At 48.5% G+C, this 14,327-nt stretch overlaps 1 protein-coding gene across 1 annotated transcript in view; it reads right to left on the reverse strand.

The window, feature by feature from the left end:
• Positions 1–1,609: 1,609 nt before the first annotated feature.
• The window catches only part of LOC138770633 (ephexin-1-like), a 37,612-nt gene continuing 24,894 nt past the window's right edge, over positions 1,610–14,327 (reverse strand). The window contains exons 4-16 of the mRNA XM_069949748.1: positions 13,274–13,310; positions 13,104–13,159; positions 12,775–13,019; positions 12,500–12,660; positions 9,890–10,042; positions 9,071–9,200; positions 8,913–8,987; positions 8,744–8,836; positions 8,222–8,379; positions 5,702–5,848; positions 4,449–4,534; positions 4,263–4,367; positions 1,610–4,153 (exon numbers count right to left, since the gene is read on the reverse strand). Coding sequence (XP_069805849.1) covers positions 3,990–4,153; positions 4,263–4,367; positions 4,449–4,534; positions 5,702–5,848; positions 8,222–8,379; positions 8,744–8,836; positions 8,913–8,987; positions 9,071–9,200; positions 9,890–10,042; positions 12,500–12,660; positions 12,775–13,019; positions 13,104–13,159; positions 13,274–13,310 — 1,610 coding nt within the window. The 3' untranslated portion in view covers positions 1,610–3,989. The remainder of the gene's footprint in view (positions 4,154–4,262; positions 4,368–4,448; positions 4,535–5,701; positions 5,849–8,221; positions 8,380–8,743; positions 8,837–8,912; positions 8,988–9,070; positions 9,201–9,889; positions 10,043–12,499; positions 12,661–12,774; positions 13,020–13,103; positions 13,160–13,273; positions 13,311–14,327) is intronic.

Raw genomic sequence — 14,327 nt, forward strand, 5'->3', positions numbered from 1 at the left:
GGGGGAGGATGTGGGGGCACTGAGCAGTCTGAGAAGAGAGGGGGAGGATGTGGGGGCACTGAGCAGTCTGAGAAGAGAGGGGGAGGATGTGGGGGCACTGAGCAGTCTGAGAAGAGAGGGGGAGGATGTGGGGGCACTGAGCAGGCTCAGGAGAGAGGGGGAGGATGAAGGGACAGAGCAGTCTGAGAAGAGAGGGGGAGGATGAAGGGACAGAGCAGTCTGAGAAGAGGAGGGGGAGGATGAAGGGACAGAGCAGTCTGAGAAGAGGAGGGGGAGGATGAAGGGACAGAGCAGTCTGAGAAGAGAGGGGGAGGATGAAGGGACAGAGCAGTCTGAGAAGAGAGGGGAGGATGAAGGGACAGCAGTCTGAGAAGAGAGGGGAGGATGAAGGGACAGCAGTCTGAAAAGAGGGAGAGGATGAAGGGACAGCAGTCTGAGAAAAGGGGGAGGATGAAGGGACAGCAGTCTGTGAGGGGGGGATAAAGGGAAAGCAGGCTGAGGAGAGGCGGGTGAAGGAAAAGAGCAGTCGGTGAGAATGGGCACAAAGCAGTCTACGAGAAGAGTGGGGGGCAGCAGTCTGTAAGGATGAAGGGGCACAAAGCAGTATGTGAGGAGAGAAGGGGGAACAGAGCAATCTGAGGAGAAAGGTGGGGAACAGAGCAGTCTGAGAGGAGTAAAAGGTTGAGGGACAGCAGTTTAAGGCAGGGATGGGAAACCTTTGACCTACAATTCCCTTAATGCCCGGACAGGATGGGAATTGTAGTTTTGCAACAGTTAGAGAGTCGAAGATTCCCCATCCCTGGTCTAAGGAGAGGGGTGAGGGACAGCAGTCTGTGAGGAGAGAGGGTGGAGGGATAGAACAGTCTGTGAAGAGAGGATATAGAGTAAGGATAAGGGGATAGTAGTCTAAGAAGAGCGGGTGGAGAGACAATAGTCTGAGGGGGATGAAGGGACAGCAGTCTGAGGAGAAAGGGGGTGGAGGCACAGAGCAGTCTGTGATGAGAAGTTGGATGGGCAGAGCAGTCAGAGTAGAGGGGGTGAAGGAACAGAGCAGTCTGTGAGGAGAAGTTGGATGGGCAGAGCAGTTAGAGGAGAGAGGGGGTGGAGGGACAGAGCAGTCTGTGAGGAGAGGGGGTGAAGGGACAGGACAGCAGTCCGAGCAGAGGGGGTGGAGGGACAGAGCAGTCTGAGGAGGACAAGGGGACAGCAGTCTGTGGAGAGGGGGTGGAGGGACAGCAGTCTGTGAGGAGACAAGGGGTGAAGGGACAGAGCAGTCTGTGAGGAGACAAGGGGTGGAGGGACAGAGCAGTCTGTGAGGAGACAAGGGGTGGAGGGACAGAGCAGTCTGTGAGGAGAAGGTGGATGAACAGAGCAGTCTGTGAGAAGGTGGATGGGCTGAGCAGTCTGTGAGGAATAAGGGGGTGGAGGGACAGTGCAGTCTGTGAGGAGAGAGGGGGTGGAGGGACAGCGCAGTCTGTGAGGAGAAGGATGGGCAGAGGAGAAGCCCTTCTCTCTGCCTTGTCAGCCAGTCTCTTCCCACCAACCAGCTACAGAACAGACAGGACACGTTACGTCTGTTCCGGCCACTGAAATGACACCACAGCGCGGACACCAGAGAAATGTTTTACTTCACATGACTTGAAATGACATTACAAGACAACCGTCTAAATAAACAAGACAGAAACAATCTGTATACATAAAACAGCGGGTCACATCAAGAAAAATAAAATCCTTCATCGTCCTCTACAAGATGGCATGGCTCACGTCCTCCTGAGGTGGATGATGTAACAAGACAAGACTTGGCAGTAGGAGTTCAGAGTGGAGTTCAGAGCGGTGTTCTCCATCTACAGAGCGGTCAGTCTAGTGACCTACAGCAATACAGAGCAGTCCACCCTGAGCCGGTACAGCAGGGATAATACTCATCGTCAGGTCCGGGGAACACCGGTGCTTCACTGTATGGAATGGGCACTAGGTGATCATACAGACAAGATGCCGGCAGCCCTTATGAGCCGATTTCCATTGGGATGGCTGTCTCCACCATTACACCTCTCTATAGGCCATGCAACGACCCAGAAGACCCCGTCACTACGGTCGCTGGCCTGGACATTGGCTTGTTGGCACATAAAGTTTTCTTAATACAATAAAACGGCAGCAATATATGGTCTACATGGTATGGGAACCAACATGGCTCAAATACTGGAGAGGCCAATGTCCACCATGACACCTGTCCTAGGTTACAGCGAGATGATGGACGCCTGTCCTACGCTACTGTGAGATGATTGATGACACCTGTCCTACGTCCCAGTGAGATGATGGAATACGCCTGTCCTAGATTACAGCAAGATTATAGATGACACCTGTCCTATGTCACAGCGAGATGATGGATGACGCCTGTCCTACACTACAGCAAGATGATGGATGACACCGGTCCTACAGTACAGAATGATGATGGATGACGCCTATCCTACAGTACAGCAAGATGATGGATGACGCCTATCCTACACTACAGCAAGATGATGGATGACGCCTGTCCTACACTACAGCAAGATGATGGATAACGCCTATCCTACAGTACAGCAAGATGATGGATGACACCTGTCCTACAGTACAGCGAGATTATGGATGACACCTGTCCTACGTCACAGCAAGATGATGGATAATGCCTGTCCTACACTACAGCAAGCTGATGGATGACACCTGTCCTACGTCACAGCAAGATGATGGATAATGCCTGTCCTACACTACAGCAAGCTGATGGATGACACCTGTCCTACGTTACAGCAAGATGATGGATGACGCCTGTCCTACACTACATCGAGATGATGGATGATAACTGTCCTACACTACAGCAAGCTGATGGATGACACCTGTCCTACGTTACAGCGAGATGATGGACGACACCTGTCCTACGTTACAGCGAGATGATGGACGATACCTGTCCTACGTTACAGCGAGATGATGGATGACACCTGTCCTACGTTACAGCGAGATGATGGATGACACCTGTCCTACGTTACAGCGAGATGATGGATGACACCTGTCCTACGTTACAGCGAGATGATGGACGATACCTGTCCTACATTACAGCGAGATGATGGACGATACCTGTCCTACATTACAGCGAGATGATGGATGACACCTGTCCTACGTTACAGCGAGATGATGGACGATACCTGTCCTACATTACAGCGAGATGATGGACGATACCTGTCCTACATTACAGCGAGATGATGGATGATACCTGTCCTACGTTACAGCGAGATGATGGATGATACCTGTCCTACGTCCCAGAGAGATGGATGACACCTATCACTTCCTGGGGACGTCTTGGTTTTGCTCGTATTCTGATCCATTTTCTTACAACACGACATGACCTGGACACGCCGCCACAATGTGACTTCTACTTCAGTCTTTACCCACCATTCATGGACAAAGAACTTAGGGTGCTGAATGTTTCTCCTCTTTGGGTGTCTGAACCCAAACCCTCCATGTCTTGGAATCTGCCTTCAGTTGCCATCTACGTCAATAGGATAAGGTGATGGGCGTTACAGGGCGTGCACTACTCTCATTCATATGAACAGCGCCTGATCCTGATTTGTGCTTTGATCTTATGACTATGTAATATGGATTTGGCAGTATGAGATGATCCGAAACCTCATGGCATGATCCAGTCTACAAGAACCACCTTCTCAAGACCCGTCCAGGAGCCTGAGATGGTGCAGAAAGTGTCTGACCAGACAAGGAGCAGTGGAGGAACCCTGGAGCAGAGCCTCCTGGCAGTAATCCCTCATGCTTGGTCCCTCTGTCGAGTCCTTGTAGTAAATAGCAGCAAGTGACATTGTTCCTTCTGTGGTTTATAAATCACCTTGTACAGCGGCCGGACGTCCAGCGTCTTATTGCACGGCCTGCCGACCTGTTCCCTCATGGTGGCCTCCAACTCTCCACACACAACTCTGTTCCCAGAATCTCAGGCCGGAGTCCATGGCTCCTCAGGTGTCAGCGGGCCCGGTCATGATCTGCCGCGCGGCCTGAAGAACCCGGTAACGTTCCCGAAGATTCCTCCTCCTGACGTGTTCGTTGGTTATCTCTTGGACGTAGCGAGAGGGGAACCAGCCCTTCTTCCCATCACACAGCCGAATCCCTTCATACCAACCTGGTGTTAGAGAAGAACCAGTCACATATAGGGACAGTATAAAGTGTAAGCTCTGCGAGCTAGCACAGCAGCCATAGAGTACAGCATCACAACTACCCTTCCCCCGCACCTTCAGACGTCTTGCGCAGGACATTGATGATGTCAGATGGCTCGAGGGTCAACTCGTCGGCCTGGGTTGCCATGTACTGCTCCACACAATGGACCTGGGGGCAATCTGAGAACAAAGACACCAGAATGACATCATCATCTCACCCATGTGTAACTATGACATCACCAAACAATGGAAGAAACTCACCCCAGTCCTCATAGATCGTATCACAGCCCGACAACGAGTCACTGTTCTTACTGGGGAAGGCGGCAACCCACCGATGCAGATCAGACCTGTACAGATAGAAGAGATACAGAAGAGAGTGATGAGGCTCCACATATCACCCTGCAGTGGGCAGGCTCATAGCTCCTATCTGTATCACCCTGCAGGGGGCGGGCTCATAGCCCCTCCTATCTGTATCACCCTGTAGGGGGCAGGCTCATAGCTCCTCCTATCTGTATCACCCTGCAGGGGGCGGGCTCATAGCTCCTCCTATCTGTATCACCCTGCAAGGGTCGGGCTCATAGCTCCTCCTATCTGTATCACCCTGCAGGGGGCGGGCTCATAGCTCCTCCTATCTGTATCACCCTGCAGTGGGCGGGCTCATAGCTCCTCCTATCTGTATCACCCTGCAGGAGGGGGTGGGCTCATAGCTCCTCCTATCTGTATCACCCTGCAGGGGTCGGGCTCATAGCTCCTCCTATCTATCACCCTGCAGGGGGCGGGCTCATAGCTCCTCCTATCTGTATCACCCTGCAGGGGTCGGGCTCATAGCTCCTCCTATCTGTATCACCCTGCAGGGGTCGGGCTCATAGCTCCTCCTATCTGTATCACCCTGCAGTGGGCGGGCTCATAGCTCCTCCTATCTGTATCACCCTGCAGAGGGCGGACTCATAGCTCCTCCTATCTTTATCACCCTGCAGGAGGGGGCAGGCTCATAGCTCCTATCTGTATCACCCTGCAGGAGGGGGTGGGCTCATAGCTCCTCCTATCTGTATCACCCTGCAGGGGGCGGGCTCATAGCTCCTCCTATCTGTATCACCCTGTAGGGGGCGGGCTCATAGCTCCTCCTATCTGTATCACCCTGCAGGGGGCGGGCTCATAGCTCCTCCTATCTGTATCACCCTGCAGGGGGCGGGCTCATAGCTCCTGTCTGTATCACCCTGCAGGGGGCGAGGCTTATAGCTCCTCCTATCTGTATCACCCTGCAGGGGGCGGGCTCATAGCTCCTCCTATCTGTATCACCCTGCAGGGGGCGGGCTCATAGCTCCTGTCTGTATCACCCTGCAGGGGGCGAGGCTTATAGCTCCTCCTATCTTTATCACCCTGCAGAAGGGGGTGGGCTCATAGCTCCTCCTATCTTTATCACCCTGCAGGGGGCTGAGGGTCATAGCTCTCATCTGTATCACCCTGCAGGGGGCGGGCTCTTTCTATCACCCTGAGGGGGAGAAGTTCCTTACTGCGTGGGTGCTTTAAAAAGCCGATCGCAAGTTTTCTTCTGGTGATTCTCTAGAAGGATGAGGAAGAAGCTGTTCTCCATTGTGGGGCAGGACTGGACCTGGACCAGGGAGCGATGTGCATAATCCAAAACAACGTGCCTGTCAGAGCTGGGACAGAAATGATGGGGAAACATTTAATGTAAAGAGTAAAGAGTGATGATGTATATAAGAGGAGAGGAGTGATGATGTATATAAGAGGAGAGGAGTGATGATGTATATAAGAGGAGAGGAGAGGAGAGATGATGTATATAAGAGGAGAGGAGAGGAGAGATGATGTATATAAGAGGAGAGGAGAGATGATGTATATAAGAGGAGAGGAGAGGAGAAATGATGTATATAAGAGGAGAGGAGAGATGATGTATATAAGAGGAGAGGAGAGATGATGTATATAAGAGGAGAGGAGAGGAGAGATGATGTATATAAGAAGAGAGGAGAGATGATGTACATAAGAAGAGAGGAGAGATGATGTACATAAGAAGAGAGGAGAGATGATGTACATAAGAAGAGAGGAGAGATGATGTACATAAGAAGAGAGGAGAGATGATGTATATAAGAAGAGAGGAGAGATGATGTATATAAGAAGAGAGGAGAGATGATGTATATAAGAGGAGAGGAGTGATGATGTATATAAGAAGAGAGGAGTGATGATGTATATAAGAGGAGAGGAGTGGTGAAGTATATAAGAGAGGAGTGATGATGTATATAAGAGGAGAGGAGAGATGATGTATATAAGAAGAGAGGAGTGATGATGTATATAAGAGGAGAGGAGTGATGATGTATATAAGAGGAGAGGAGTGATGATGTATATAAGAGGAGAGGAGAGGAGTGATGATGTATATAAGAGGAGAGGAGTGATGATGTATATTACAAGAAGAGAGGAGAGGAGTGATGATGTATATAAGAGGAGAGGAGTGATGATGTATATAGGAGGAGAGGAGTGATGATGTATATAAGAGGAGAGGAGTGATGATGTATATAAGAGGAGAGGAGTGATGATGTATATAAGAAGAGAGGAGAGATGATGTATATAAGAGGAGAGGAGTGATGATGTATATAGGAGGAGAGGAGTGATGATGTATATAGGAGGAGAGGAGTGATGATGTATATAAGAGGAGAGGAGTGATGATGTATATAAGAAGAGAGGAGTGATGATGTATATAAGAGGAGAGGAGTGATGATGTATATAGGAGGAGAGGAGTGATGATGTATATAAGAGGAGAGGAGTGATGATGTATATAAGAGGAGAGGTGTGATGATGTATATAAGAGGAGAGGAGTGATGATGTATATAAGAGGAGAGGAGAGGTGATGATGTATATAAGAGGAGAGGAGAAGAGAGATGATGTATATAAGAAGAGAGGAGAGATGATGTATATAAGAAGAGAGGAGAGATGATGTATATAAGAAGAGAGGAGAGATGATGTATATAAGAAGAGAGGAGAGATGATGTATATAAGAAGAGAGGAGAGATGATGTATATAAGAAGAGAGGAGTGATGATGTATATAAGAGGAGAGGAGTGATGATGTATATAAGAAGAGAGGAGAGATGATGTATATAAGAAGAGAGGAGTGATGATGTATATAAGAAGAGAGGAGAGATGATGTATATAAGAAGAGAGGAGTGATGATGTATATAAGAGGAGAGGAGTGATGATGTATATAAGAAGAGAGGAGAGATGATGTATATAAGAAGAGAGGAGAGATGATGTATATAAGAAGAGAGGAGTGATGATGTATATAAGAAGAGAGGAGTGATGATGTATATAAGAGGAGAGGAGTGGTGAAGTATATAAGAGAGGAGTGATGATGTATATAAGAGGAGAGGAGAGATGATGTATATAAGAAGAGAGGAGTGATGATGTATATAAGAGGAGAGGAGTGATGATGTATATAAGAGGAGAGGAGTGATGATGTATATAAGAGGAGAGGAGAGGAGTGATGATGTATATAAGAGGAGAGGAGTGATGATGTATATTACAAGAAGAGAGGAGAGGAGTGATGATGTATATAAGAGGAGAGGAGTGATGATGTATATAGGAGGAGAGGAGTGATGATGTATATAAGAGGAGAGGAGTGATGATGTATATAAGAGGAGAGGAGTGATGATGTATATAAGAAGAGAGGAGAGATGATGTATATAAGAGGAGAGGAGTGATGATGTATATAGGAGGAGAGGAGTGATGATGTATATAGGAGGAGAGGAGTGATGATGTATATAAGAGGAGAGGAGTGATGATGTATATAAGAAGAGAGGAGTGATGATGTATATAAGAGGAGAGGAGTGATGATGTATATAGGAGGAGAGGAGTGATGATGTATATAAGAGGAGAGGAGTGATGATGTATATAAGAGGAGAGGTGTGATGATGTATATAAGAGGAGAGGAGTGATGATGTATATAAGAGGAGAGGAGAGGTGATGATGTATATAAGAGGAGAGGAGAAGAGTGATGATGTATATAAGAGGAGAGATGAGAAATTACCTTTTCTTCTGAGTGATCAGCAGGAAGTCATTGAACAGGAAGAAGTAGACTGGGATCAGCTTGTTGGGTTTGATGCCGAAGAGACTTCCCTTCTGCTGCACCTCACTGAGATCTCCCTGCTTCTCCAGGAAGCGATTGTGGGAGATGATGGGGACAGCCTGAAGAGGAGACGTCCGTGAGACAGTGACAACATGACACAACACGGCCCAAGACCAATCATATCCATTGGATGACCTCATGTCATGGACCACACCCATCAGATGACCTCATGTCATGGACCACACCCATCAGATGACCTCATGTCACTGACCACACCCATCAGATGGCCTCATGGCACTGACCACACCCATCAGATGACCTCATGACACTGACCACACTCATCAGATGACCTCAGAGCACTGACCACACCCATCAGATGACCTCATGGCACTGACCACACCCATCAGATGACCTCATGGCACTGACCACACCCATCAGATGACCTCATGGCACTGACCACACCCATCAGATGACCTCTTTCACCTTTATTTTATCAAACTCAATCTTGGAGGAAATGTAGATGAGCTCCTCGGTCTGCTTCATGCGGCCGACCTCGCGGTTACACTCCTGGATGATCTGCGGGATCAGGACACACGTGTGACACGTCTGGTGACAGGAATGATAGTCAGGTGTCACATGAGGCGGCCATTACCTTGGATACAGCATCCAGAGCTTTGCTGGCGGTCTGTTCACCTTCGGACCCCTCCTCCGTCCTCTTCAGTATATTCTGTGGAGAACGTTATAAAAGGGTCATGTGACAAGTGCACCGGCAGGCAGGTGGGCAGCGGTACAGACTCCTCCCCCTCCTACCTCTATCAGCATCTTGATGCGGGTAATCCTCTGGAAGGGCAGCAGCAGAAAGGACATGAAGGGCAGACGCTGGCACTGGGGCAGCTCCTGCAGGCGGCACAGCACCGCATGGAACTGTGGGTTCTTCTCTCTGAGATGGGGACAAAAACCAGGAGGATGAGGTCAATGAGGGAGGAGCGAAGAGCGCCCCCCCTCCACTGTACACACCGCGGCAGAGGCGCCCCCCCCTCCACTGTACACCCCGGGAGAGGGCCCCCCCTCCACTGTACACCCCGGCAGAGGGCCCCTCCCCCCCCTCCACTGTACACACCCCGGCAGAGTTGGCAGAGGCCCCCCCCCCCTCCTTCCACTGTACGCCCCGGCAGAGACGCTCCCCCCCCTCCACTGTACACACCCCGGCAGAGGGCCCCCCCCCCTCCACTGTACACACCCCGGCAGAGGGCCCCCCCCTCCACTGTACACCCCGGGAGAGGGCCCCCCCTCCACTGTACACCCCGGCAGAGGGCCCCTCCCCCCCCTCCACTGTACACACCCCGGCAGAGTTGGCAGAGGCCCCCCCCCCCTCCTTCCACTGTACGCCCCGGCAGAGACGCTCCCCCCCCTCCACTGTACACACCCCGGCAGAGGGCCCCCCCCCCTCCACTGTACACACCCCGGCAGAGGGCCCCCCCTCCACTGTACACACAGACAGGGTGCCCCCCTCTTGTAGCTATGGAGGTGTATTCTATCTTACAGGTGACCTTATATACATGTGCGTGCTGTGTGCGCGGTGTGGGCCCGCAGGGTGGGCTGCCTCCTGTGAGGGGTGGGGGTTCTTACATCAGCTCACTGTAAGTCTTCTCCTGGTACACCTGATTACGGACATAATCTATATACACAGAGAAGTGATGAATGGCGTGGTGATAGATGATGTCACACACATCCGATATCATCACATCTTCATCCACACGTGCCTCCAGCTCCATCAGGAACCTGTAGAGATAATAAGGTTACAGTCAATATATATTACAATCAAAAAATAAAGTAGAAATCCCGGCAACTCACCACTTGATCATCATATAGTATTAATTTGTTTCAGTTCCATAAACCAAGTGTGAACAGTGTTACAGCAGAACGCGTTTCGGCAATGTGCCTTTATCAACTGCACATTGCCGAAACGCGTTCTGCTGTTACACTGTTCACACTTGGTTTATGGAACCGAAATAAATTAATACTATATGATTATCAAGTGGTGAGTTGCCGGGATTTCTACTTTATTTTTGATTCTGCTGGGACTACGCTCCTTTCCTCGTGCACCACCCATCTACCACGGAGTGCCGCTCTGATTTTTTGAATATATATTACAATGGCGCCTCCCCCAGGGAAACCCTAAAGACATATGGAGACATATAGACCATTCACACTGCACCGGGAACACAGGCCAGGCATGATGGGAATTGTAGTCCTGCCACAGATGGCGGACCCCAGGTTCCCCCTTCCAGCATGTCATATATCACATATAGTACAGGGCGGTCACTATGTGTAATAACATTAGGTCACGTATTACCTATCATATATACTACAGAGCAGTCACATATATATACTACAGAGCAGTCACATATATATACTACAGAGCAGTCACATATACATACTACAGAGCATTCACATATTACCTATCATATATACTACAGAGCAGTCACACACACACACACACACACATTATATATATATATACACACACTACCGTTCAAAAGTTCTGGGTCACCCAAACAATTTAGTGTTTTCCATGTAGTCCCACTTCTTCTCCACAATACGTTGTGAAATGAATAGAAAATAGAGACAAGACATTGACAAGGTTAGAAATAATGATTTGTATGTGAAATAACATTGTTCTTACATCACACTTTGCTTCCGTCCCAGAATCCTCCTTTTGCAGCAATTCCAGCATTGCACACCTTTGGCATTCTAGCTATTAATCTGTTGGGGTAAGCTGGAGAAATTGCCCCCCACGCTTCTAGAAGCAGCTCCCACAAGTTGGATTGGTTGGATGGGCACTTCTGGCGTACCATACGGTCCAGCTGCTCCCACAATGGGGTGGTGATCTGGTGACTGCGCTGGCCAATCCATTACCTATGATAGAATACCAGCTGCCGCTTCTGCTGGAAATAGTTCTTGCACAATTTGGAGGTGTTTAGGGTCATTGTCCTGTTGTAGGATGAAATTGGCTCCAACCAAGCGCTGCCCACTGGGTATGGCATGGCGGTGCAGAGTGATAGCCTTCCTTATTCACAATCCCTTTTACCCTGTACAAATCTCCCACCTTACCAGCACCAACCCCAGACCATCACATGACCTCCACCATGTATAACAGATGGCGTCAGGCATTCTTCCAGCATCTTCTCATTTCTTCTGCGTCTCACAAACGTTCTTCTTTGTGATCCAAACACCTCAAACTTGGATTCATCCGTCCACAACACTTTTTTCCAGTCTTCCTCTGTCCAATCTCTGTGTTCTTTTGCCCATCTTAATCTTTTTCTTTTATTGGCCAGTCTCAGATATGGCTTTTTCTTTGCCACTCTGCCCTGAAGCCCAAAATCCGGCAGCCGCCTCTTCCCTGTAGATGGTGACGCTGGTGTTTTGCGGGTACTATGTAATGAAGATGCCAGTTGGGGACCTGTGAGGCGTCTGTTTCTCAAACTAGAGACTCTTACGTGCTTATCTTCTTGCTTAGTTGTGTAACGCGGCCTCCCGCTTCTTTTTCTACTCTGGTTAGAGCCTGTTTGTGCTGTCCTCTGAAGGGAGTAGTACACACCGTTGTAGGAAATCTTCAATTTCTTAGCAATTTCTGGCATGGAATAGCCTTCATTTCTAAGAACAAGAATAGACTGTCGAGTTTCAGATGAAAGTTCTCTTTTTTCTGGCCATTTTGAGCGTTTAATTGACCCCACAAATGTGATGCTCCAGAAACACAATCTGCTCAAAGGAAGGTCAGTTTTGTAGCTTCTGTAACGAGCTAGACTGTTTTCAGATGTGTGAACATGATTGCACAAGGGTTTTCTAATCATCAATTAGCCTTCTGAGCCAATGAGCAAACACATTGTACCATTAGAACACTGGAGTGATAGTTGCTGGAAATGGGCCTCTATACACCTATGTAGATATTGCACCAAAAACCAGACATTTGCAGCTAGAATAGTCAGTTACCACATTAGCAATGTATAGAGTGGATTTGTTTAAAGTTAGGACTAGTTTAAAGTTATCTTCATTGAAAAGTACAGTGCTTTTCCTTCAAAAATAAGGACATTTCAATGCGACTTCAAACTTTTGAACGGTAGTGTGTATAAATATAGCGCAGTGTCCTACTACATATCATATGTCATGTGACATGCGATGGTGACCACTCGGCGCCCCATTACATGTCATCTCATATGACAGTCGGCGGTCTCTCACCTCTCGCTCACTTCTTTCACCTTCAGGATGTTGGAGAACAGGATTTTCTTCTCTCTGATCACCAGCGATTCCTGGAGGTCTCGGCACCCCAGAAAGTGTTCTGTCAGAACGTTCAGAGAGCGGAGGTACGAGGCCTCAGAGGTCAGAACCTCAAACATGCTCTGAGGACAGAAAAACAACATGGCCGACTGAGCATGTGTACACTAGAAATCCTCACCCGCACACAGACATCCCTGAACCTGAGGAGAAGACAGGTCAGACATGTTGGCTCCTACCTCCTGCATCTTTTTCTCGTCATTGCTCATACTCTCCAGGATGCCGCTGTCTATCACAGACGGTAACTCCTGCCACAGGGTGTTGTGGGGGGCTGCTGATCGCCGGCCTTGTTTGGGGGATCCCCCGGCAGACAGCGGACTCTCCTGTGAGGAGTCATAGCTGGTGAAGCTGCTGTTACGGGCCACTGTCTGCCTCCGGATCTCCTTGTTGATGACGCTCTGGCGGTAGGTCTGGTAGAGCGGCTCTGCACACAAGATACACGGACATAGGATCACATGTCTGTAAACATCTATATACAGAGACCACCACACATGTGACCAGTACTCACCATCCCGCAGGTGCGACTCCCAGTCTATAGACTTGGGGCTCTTCACAGTCGGTGTCCTAAAGGGAATCAATGAGAAATTAATTATATAGATGATATATGATGTATGACGTATATTACGTTTCATGGCTGCAACTGGACCATGAGAACACAGGGCGGGGGTCAGGACTAACCTGGACACCGAGCTATCAGGGACACAGTCCAAGGAGTCTGAAATAAAGAATGGTCACATATTGTCAGAAAAATACAAATATAATACTGCCCTGTATATGGTATAAAATACTGCTCCTATATACAAGAATATAACTACTATAAAATATGACATGGAGAGAAAGGAGCTGTTGTATATCACACCTATGGCTGACACTAATGCCTCTCGGCTACATTTAAAAACCAACGCCAGGATGTTGGTATATAATTTGATCAAACTTCCCGTGGTAATCTGAGGCTGTTTCAGTGTGCAGAAAAACTTTATGTGATGGGGAGCGCTGCGGTCTTAAAAGCTGAGTGCTCTCAGCAACGTAATAGCATCACAGTGGTGCTCAGCGTAAATGAGAAAACAGTTCATTTAATCAGCAGTTCATTTAATCGGTAGTCAGTTTATAGTCTCGTCTTCTGACGTCACCGATCAGGGGGTGTGTATAATACACGTCATTCAAAACAAAACACCACGTGAACAAGTGCTACGGTTAAAAAAATGTAAACAAGACATGGGAATCTCCAGAACAAATGGAATAATTTATGCACATAATTTAACAAATTATTCCATTTGTTCTGGAGATTCCCATGTCTTGTTTACATGTTTTTAACCGTAGCACTTGTTCACGTGGTGTTTTGTTTTGAATGACGTGTATTATACACACCCCCTGATCGGTGACGTCAGAAGACGAGACTATAAACTGACTACCGATTCAAACCCCCGGAGGCCAGATGAAGCGGGAAAGTTAACCCGCGAAACGGCTGTTGCCACGGTGCACAGCACCCCTTGGACCCGTCTCCCCCTGCCCTGAAGTTACCTGCTTGATGACATCGTATCAATAAATCACTATTTGTGCATCTATCCGGTGAGTGCCGCTGGCTTGTCCTTTCTCAATGGCTTGTGCTTATATAACTACTATATTACTGCTCCTATACAGGGATATAGCTACTATAATACTGCTCCTATATACAGGAATATAACTACTATAATACTGCTCCTATATACAGGAATATAACTACTATAATACT

Source organism: Dendropsophus ebraccatus, chromosome 1 (assembly GCF_027789765.1).
Source record: "Dendropsophus ebraccatus isolate aDenEbr1 chromosome 1, aDenEbr1.pat, whole genome shotgun sequence".
Lineage (NCBI taxonomy): Eukaryota > Metazoa > Chordata > Amphibia > Anura > Hylidae > Dendropsophus > Dendropsophus ebraccatus.